Source organism: Castor canadensis, chromosome 15 (assembly GCF_047511655.1).
Source record: "Castor canadensis chromosome 15, mCasCan1.hap1v2, whole genome shotgun sequence".
NCBI classification, from domain to species: Eukaryota; Metazoa; Chordata; class Mammalia; order Rodentia; family Castoridae; genus Castor; species Castor canadensis.
In genome coordinates this window covers 11,609,848-11,618,447 of record NC_133400.1, presented here as the reverse complement: position 1 = coordinate 11,618,447, position 8,600 = coordinate 11,609,848, and the positions used below count along the sequence as shown (strand labels likewise).

General features: G+C 42.3%; 2 protein-coding genes across 2 annotated transcripts; both read right to left on the bottom strand.

Annotated features, from left to right (window-relative positions):
* Positions 1-608: 608 nt before the first annotated feature.
* Positions 609-857, bottom strand: LOC109683819 (SEM1 26S proteasome subunit). Its single transcript, XM_020159856.2, has one exon. The coding sequence runs from the start codon at positions 855-857 to the stop codon at positions 609-611; it is 249 nt and encodes an 82-aa protein (XP_020015445.2).
* A 2,282-nt stretch (positions 858-3,139) lies between these two features.
* Positions 3,140-7,721, bottom strand: Cphxl2 (cytoplasmic polyadenylated homeobox like 2). Its single transcript, XM_074056924.1, has 3 exons — positions 7,709-7,721; positions 7,146-7,330; positions 3,140-3,889 (listed from the first exon to the last, which is right to left on the bottom strand). Exons 1-3 carry the CDS (start codon positions 7,719-7,721, stop codon positions 3,140-3,142), a joined length of 948 nt encoding a protein of 315 aa, XP_073913025.1.
* Between the last annotated feature and the right edge of the window lie 879 nt (positions 7,722-8,600).

Genomic DNA, 8,600 nt, shown 5'->3' with positions numbered 1-8,600 from the left:
GGTTACATCGCCCCCACCATCTCCTCCACAACCACCTCCACCCTAGTTAAAGCACTTGCAAGAGGTTTCATCATTCTATTTCATATATGAATATGAAACCCACCAACCATATTCCCTCCTCTCCTCCATTCCCTCTCCCCCTCCCTTAAGTACCACCCACACTGTACTTATTTTACAGTCCTGTCTTTCCTTATTAGTTCCAAAGTCAATGTTCAAAGTGGTTTCTTGATGTGTCTCCACTGTGAGTAGACTTTACTTTGGTCAGCTCAACCCCTTCCTCTTAGATAATTATTTTCTTTAGATGAAGAGCTATTGCTTGGTTAAGGGGTGTTTCCTTCTTTGCAGTTTTTAACATGTCCATATGAACAACTAGAGGCTGTAGGAAAAAGGCAGGTCAGAAATAAAAGCAGGGTGTGGACAGCATCCATGGATGGGCAGGACCCAACTCTTGGTCTTTTTTTTTTTTAAAGATTAGATTGAAACATTTATTTTTTGTTACAAAAACAAAAAAAAATCCAAGTAGATCATGAAATAAACATATGTTTTAAAGTATCCCAACCTGGTTTCTTTGTCTTAGTGTCTAGTATATAGTTCAAGTTTAGGGTACTTCAATGCTTCTTCTGGATGCTGTGAAGTCTCCATCTTTTTTTTTTTGAAGTCTTCATCTTATAACCATGTTTCTCTAGTTCAGCTCGTAACTGGTTGGAGAAGTAATCCTCTACATTGTCATCATCCTGATTATACTCCCAGACATGTGCATCTTCATCTAAACCATCCCAGTATTCCCAAAGAAACTCCTTAAACTCATCGTCCTCTTTGAGGAAACCGAAATCTACTGGCTGCTTTTTCTCTGACATCAAGACCCTCTAAGCCACTTCGTGGACCAGTAGGAAAGTTGGAATCCACACACCTCTTCCTTGGACTTTTAATTAGCAGGAGCTAATAAGTACATTTTTGCCTAGTTTGGAGAAATTTGTAATTTCAAATTCTCTCTAAAGAGAGAGTCACTTGACCATACCTATTTTGATATTTCAGTAACATAAAACTCAGGTTTCGACTGTGATGGGAACTACTAAGTAGTATGATTCACAAGAATGCCAACAAATCATTCAAAATTTCGAAGCTTCCATCTGATCTGTATACCTTTGTCTAAGTTAAGAATATGGGTTAAGCTGGGCACCCAAATTCTTACAGGTGGCTCACACCTGTAATCATAGCTATTCAGGAGGCAGAAATCAGCAGGATCAAGGTTTGAAGCCAGCTCAGGCAAATAGTTCAAGAGACCCTATCTTGAAAAAACCCATGACAAAAAAATGGCAGGTGGAGTGGCTCAAGGTGTAAGCCCTGAGTTCAAACCCTAGTGCTGAAAGAAAAAGAAGAAGAAGAAGAAGAAGAGCAGGAGGAGGAGGAGGAGGAGGAGGAGGGGGAGGGGGAGGAGGAGGAGGAGGAGGAGGAGGAGGAGGAAGAGGAAGAAGAAGAAGAAGAAGAAAAGAAGAAGAAGAGAAGAGAAGAAGAAGAAGAAGAAGAAGAAGAAGAAGAAGAAGAAGAAGAAGAAGAAGAAGAAGAAGAAGAAGAAAGAAGAAGAAAGAAGAAGAAAGAAGAAGAAAGAAGAAGAAGAAGAAGAAGAAAAGAAGAAGAAGAAGAAACCCACTACAAAAAAAGCACTGGTGGAGTAGCTCAAGCAGTAAGAATGTCTGCCTAGCAAGCGTGAGGCCCTGAATTCAAACCCCAATGCCACCAAAAAAATAAATAAATAAAATAAAGGAATAAGTGAGGTCAATGTCACTCATTATCAAAAATGTTAAAATCTTTTTATTTACTTTTTTAAACTGAAAGTTTGGGGGCGTGGCTCAGATGGTAGAACATTTGCCTAGCATGCCCCAGAACCGAGTACCAGAGGAAAAAAAGTAAGCCTAGCATGGTAGGCAAGCCTGTAATCCCAGCTTCTTGAAAGGCAGAAGCAAGAAGATCACAAGTTCAAGGCCAGCCTGGGCAAAAGTTAGCAAGACCCTGTCTCAAAATCAAAATCCAAAGTGTTAGGGTAAGAGGCCGGCCACCTTCCGAGAGGACAAAGGACACTCGAGACAAAGGAGGTCACACGGCGAGGTTTATTTCTAGCCGGGCTAGGGTCTGAGCATCCGCCTGACACAGCAGGTTTCAGCAAGGACCCTGAGAGAAAAGCTTAAGCAGATCTTACACTTTTTAAAGCATCAATCATCATCACATAGGAATTCCTCATGCCCCTGGGGTCACATTTTCCTGATCTTGCCCACATCCTGATCTTGCCCACATCCTGGTGGTGGGGTAATATTATTTATTGGGAACTGGGGAAACACCAGAGGTTTACTTATCAGGTTACAAGGAATGCGTTCTCCCATAAATTAGGGGCTAGTAGTGGAATAGAAACCTAAGGTTTAGATAAGAACAACAGGGGAGTCCTGCTTTGGAAAGTTTATTTACAAGTGGAGACAAAGAAAGGCAGGAATGGGTGCTTATCTCTGTATGGTGCCTTTCATCTTGGTCCCGAACTTTTGCATGGCTCTAATGAGCAATTCCTCACAGCTCTGCCCCAGGTTACAGCTTTTAATTGACAGTTTACCATGTTTTACAACCCTGTTTCAAGGCTATCTTCCTCTTCACGAGGTTACCCAAGGGTTATGCCGGTTATGGCTGATTTCTAGGCTAGGTGGGCTGCCAGTTAAAGTACCCCAACAAAAGCAAAAGGGCTGGGGGTGTGGCAAAAGTGGTGGAGCCTTGCCCAAAAAAAAAACGATGCATGTGGGCTGGTGGTGCAGCTCCAGTGATAGAGCGCCTGCCTAGCAAGGATGAAACCATGAGTTCAAACCCCAGTTCTACCAAAAAAATTTTTTTAAAGGTTTATTTAAAAATACATAAAAGTTGTGCATATTTATGGGTTACCATTTACCCAGTACCACCAAAAAATTATTCTTTAATTATTTTTATTGTGGAGGGTTCTGGAAAGGCCTTTGCCTTGGACTGCTCTGTGGGCGACTGTGGGCTGAGCTATTTAGCATTACTTCCTGGAACTGCATTCCCTGGTCCCTGAGGTGGACTCCGGTAGATTTGTCACCCTAAGGCTGCTGTATCTGAGCCCTGGGTTGCTCTGCAGCCGCTTGCTTCACATATTGACCAGAGGCAGTGATGGCGAGCTGTCCCCCATTTGAGAAGGCACCGGCTGCTGCTGAAAGAGCAGGGGCTCTCCCTGACTTTGAGGAAACTGACCCTGTGTCTGCAGCTCAGGGGAGGATAGCTGCTGCCCTAGACCCCTGGGACTCCAGTCCATTAGCGGCTGCTCCTGGACGATCATCTGCTCTTGATCATTTTCAGGTTGTTGATGCTGGTACAACTGACACTGGCAGTTCTGCTGCTGTCCTTGGGTTAGCTGGTTCTGCTGCCTCACCTCAAACTTACTATGAACATAATAACGCAAAAGGAAGGGGCTTGTATGCCGCCCTTCCCCAGCCTCAGGCCCGTCCGTGTCAGAATGCTGCACAGATGTAGGAGGATGGCATATTGCTGAAGTGTAAGTAGAAAAAAAACAGGCAAGAGAAGGCCCACTTCCTGTGTCATCTTGACAGTCCAGTGCACAGCCTGGGTACTTTTCAATGCCTGTGACAGAATGGTTGGGGTCCACCTGCTGACTGGGATTCCCTTGTATTTCCAGAGAGGACCAATCAGCTTGGCCCGTCGGAGCTTTCTGGGCACAAGAGGAACTCTGCTCAGTGTCACAGCCGGGAGCCGCAGCCTGAGTATCCCCAGGCTTTAAAAGTAGATAGGCGTGCTCTACGAAGCTGTTTTGCTTCCACCTAGCAAATATTCTGTGCCGCTCTTGAGGTGAAAGTCTGGCTCTGTTATTCTGGAACCAGTTCTAAAGGGAAAAGATAAGGTGTTATCAAATCCACTCTTCTGATTACATTTTTCAACGCATTTCCTCAATGTAGGAGATTTGTCTATTTCAGCCTCTTTCCAGACTTGCTTTCTGACATGGAGTAAGGTGATGGAAACTCAGAATAATCTTTCCCAGGACAGCACATGTGATTACAGGAGACAGGCAATAAGCATTTCTAGAATTACAACCCCCTTCCCTGGAGACAATGACCCCCCCACCCCCCCACCCTCTCCCACCCCCCCACCCCCCCGCCACCATGGTTTACCTACAAACCAAGGCTGTCCAGAATCTCCCCCAAACTCTTTACCCATTTGCAGTCTTCTCTCCCTGTTGACTGAGACCCACCCTGTACTCTCCACCCTACAGACAAGACTTCCATCTGCCCAGTCTATGCACGCATCCTCTCCAAACCCGTCCCCACCAGGGTGAATTAATGGTGTGTTGTCAGACACCCCATACTTCTGACCCTCATGCTCGTGATTCTCCTGCTCATGGGGTCCAGTGGCCACAAGTAAAGGAAGCAGTTGTGTGCATTGTTAATTTCCTGTATGACCCTGATCATTTCATTCAACTTTTCTAATCCTAATTTTTTTCCTCCCTAAAGAGGAGAACAGCTGAGCACCAGTGGCTCATACCTGTAATCCTAGTTACTCAGGAAGCAGAGATGAGGAGAATCGAGGTCCCAAACTGCCCTGGCAAATAGTTCCACGAGACCCTATCTCGAAAAACCCTTCTCAAAAAATAGGGCTGGTGTAGGCTCTGAGTTCAAACCCCAGTACCACAAAAAAAAAAGAAAAAAGAAAAAAAGTACAACTTCTGAGAAACTTTGGGCTGGGAGTGTGGTTCATAATTTTTTTTTTTTTGACAGTACTTGGATTTTGCACTCAGGGCTTCACGCTTGCTAGATAGGCACTCTTACCACTTCAGCCACTCCACCATGCTTTGGGAGTGTGGCTCAAGTGGTAGAGCCTCTACCTAGCAAGTGTGAGGCCCTGAGTTCAAACCCAGTACTGTGCCCTCCATAGCTTTTTCAAAATAAGGTCATTTCTTTTTTTTTTTTTTAATGTTTTTATTTTTTGGCAATCCTGGGGTTTGAGTCCAGGGCCTCGCATTTCCAAGGCAAGTGCTCTACCAGCCCCAGGCTAGCATCATTCATGTTTCCTTGAACGCCTGTGTTCTGTGACTCTGAACATATCTAGCCCAGATTTCTGCGTAATCGGTTGTACTGTTTGTTAACAGTGCGTGTGAATTAGTGATCTGTAAATGTACTAGCTTGGGACAACATAGCTTGACATTATGTCATGTATTGTCCCAGCTGCGTGTTACATATCTGTGGGTTTGTCTTCTCTTTGTGCCTCCCATTTCCAGGTAGAGCCATTTGGGAGAGATTTTCTTGCCAGGGAAACCACTACTTCACTCTTGGGTTCTAGCCCCAGTACCACCAAAAAACCCCAAAAAAACAAACCAAAAAAAAAAAAAGGATGACAAAAGATGTCTTTCAAGTTTCTAGGGCTTTCCAGACATGGTGGTACATGCCTGGGACCCCAGCACTCTAGAGGCTGAAGTAGGAGAATTATAAGTTTTAAGACAGCCTGGCCTACATAGTGAGACCCTGTCTCTAAAAAAAACAAAGATCCTGGTTTCTAATTTTTTTGAAACAAAAATATAACCACACTACAAACCAGATACCTCCAAACACACTCGTGCTCATTTTCTGGATCCAGGGCCTGACATACTCCTTTCTCTAGTCTTGCTTGGTCACACCTAACGATGGTATACGTGCAGCTCAGTTCAATATAATGTGACTTAATTTACCAGTTTCCATTAACTTTCTTTCACGACACTGTCCTTTGACAGTCATGGAAAGTGCTTAAAAAGAGGTATTGACATTGAGAAAGCCAATAGTCAGAAATGTGGAAATAGCACTATTTTCATATTTGACTACTGTTTCAACTTCTTCCCTACACAGTAACTTGTACAGTTTCTAAATTCCTTTTGAGAAATCGTTGATCTTTTTCCAGAAGTGTTTCTGTTTTTACAGCCTTTGTAATTTAGCAACAAAATTACATAATATTTTTCAATGTATTTTTTCTTCCAAACCTGATCTTTAATCCTCTTCTAGTTTATGAGTAGTTTCTTCTGAGTTTTATACAACCAGTAAATGATCTAAGCAGTATTATAGAATAGAGTATAATTCTGTTTAGAAAATAACTGATCAATTTTTATGGTATTTAGCAAAAATTCCCTAAACCAATTAGTTAGAAAAAAATCCAAAAATTTTGGTTCATAAAAAAGTAGTTACGAAGCACGTGCCACTCAGAGCCTGTGCCAGGGGCCAGGGCATGATCAAACAACTCTCAAGTTTACATCTCCTCTGAATATCACACTTCCATCTTCAACTGGTGTAGTTCCTCTTGGATATTTATCTGGCACATAAAACTTCTTATGTTCAAAGTGTAAGTTTAGATTTTTCTGACACATACCTGCTCTTCCTTAGATCCCTTCTTTACTCATCTCCCACATACTGAACTCAAAACATTGAAGCCACTGGGACACACCTGTCATCCCAGCACTTGACAGGCTGAGGCAGAAGGATCATGAGTTTGAGGTCAGCCTCAGCTACATAGTGAGACCCTGTCTTAAAACAAACAAAAATAACCATGACAACAACTCAAGTCATCCTTGAGTCCTTATCTTTTACTGTATATCCACATAGTAGTACACTGTCAGCTGCATCTCTAAAATGCATCCAAAGTGTCAGTCCTGTGTACCTGCAGTCAGAGAGCTGGCCCAAGTCACCATCACCACCACTAGTTACCATAGCACCAACTTGTCCCATGCTTCCAATTTCACCTCACTGCAGTCTGATTCCCACAACACATCCGTTCTATTTACCCACACACAAAATGATACCACTTTCCTGTCATGAAATGCTATTATTCCTTCACAGTTATTTTACATTTTTCACAGTGTATGTGTGCATATATCTGTGTATTTTTTGTTTGTTTGTTTGTTTTATTGCAGTGCTGGGGATTGAATCCAGTACCCAGGGGCTTGTTTGTACTTGGCAAGCACTCCACCATTGAGCTACATTCCCAGCCCTGTGTGTGTACCTGATTGATGACTCTTGTTTCTGAATTCTGTGGCTTCCTGTCCCCACCCTACCCCTTGCATCCATTTGTACTTATTTTGTCCTTTAATTTTCCAGGAAACGTGCATAAGGTCTTGAACTTACATTAATGACATGCACTTGGCAATGGAATTTTTGGGCCAGTTCTTCTCTGGTTGTAAAATCAGGGTAAGGGTTCTGAGTAAACAGCTCATGAAGTTCTTGCAGTTCTTCTTTAGTAAATCTGTGTCGGTGTTTTGTTTTTCCCTTTTTGTTTGTTCTACCAGTGTCGTCAAGACCATCCTCTTCACCTGGGAAACATAACAGAAAAATACTCATGATAACCAGACCAAAGAAAAATGTTAAGACAGAGTTAGCAGCTGGGCATGTGGTACACAGTTACTTGGGAAGTGGAGGCAGCAAGATCAGAGTTTGAGGCCAGCCTGGGCAGAGTCAGCCCCTATCTGGAGTTTGAGGCCAGCCTGGCATACACAGAGAGAACCTTGTTTCAAAAAACAATAGAAAACAGATTAAACCTTATGAATCCATGCCTGAGGTTCTGGATTCCATCCCCAGCACCACATAAGTTCAAAACGAACAACCAACCGACCTATAAAACCCTAATATTCTTAGAAACAGTTTTATCACAAAGAAACTCTCTGAGTTTTCCATCCATCAAAGGCACTCACCATCGGAAGCCATGTAGAAACTCTAGTTCAGGGTCTTTCCAGGTGACAAAGTGATGAATTCTGGAACTCTTAAAAATACTCAGATGCCCACCCTAATCACAGCTCCACCCTAATCGTGCCCTTTTGATTTCTTTACAGAGCCCACCTTTTAAATCCTATCTTCCAATAAATAAGCATCCACAAAGATTAGTTTCCTTTTTTAAATGATTGTTATTTTGTTACTTGATCTTTTTATTATATATATAATAATATATATTTATTATATATAATAAAAAATATATATATACACAATTTGTGTGTGAGGTGCTGGAACTCAAATCTAGAGCCCCAGACATTGCAGTCAAGCGATTTACCACTGAGTTACACCCTCAGCCCCAGTTTTCTTCTTTTAATTCTCCAGGATGGTTGAATATCTTTATCCAAAATGCCTGGGATTGGAAGTGTTTGGAATTTTGGACTTTGGAATATTTACATATGCATAATGAGACATCTTAGGGATGAGACCCAATTCTAAACATAAAAGTCATTTATGTTTTATATACACCTTACACACATAACCTGAAAATAAGTCTTTTTTGGGGGGACATGTTCTTACTATGTAGCTCAGGCTGGCCTTGAACTCGAGCTCTTCCTGCCTCAGTTTCCTAAGTGCTGGGATCACAGGCTTGCACCACTTTGCCTGGCAACATGAAGGTAATTTTATACAGTATGTTTAGTGTGCCTTTGTTTTGACTGTGTCAGATGTCAGTTGTGGAATTTTCCACTGTAACACCAATGATGATGTTCAAAACTTTCAGATTTTGAATAATCAGATTAGGGGCGCTCAATCTGTACCACGTTCTAGTCTTACTTTATTTTATTTGTCTATCTTACAATACTGAGATTGACCCAG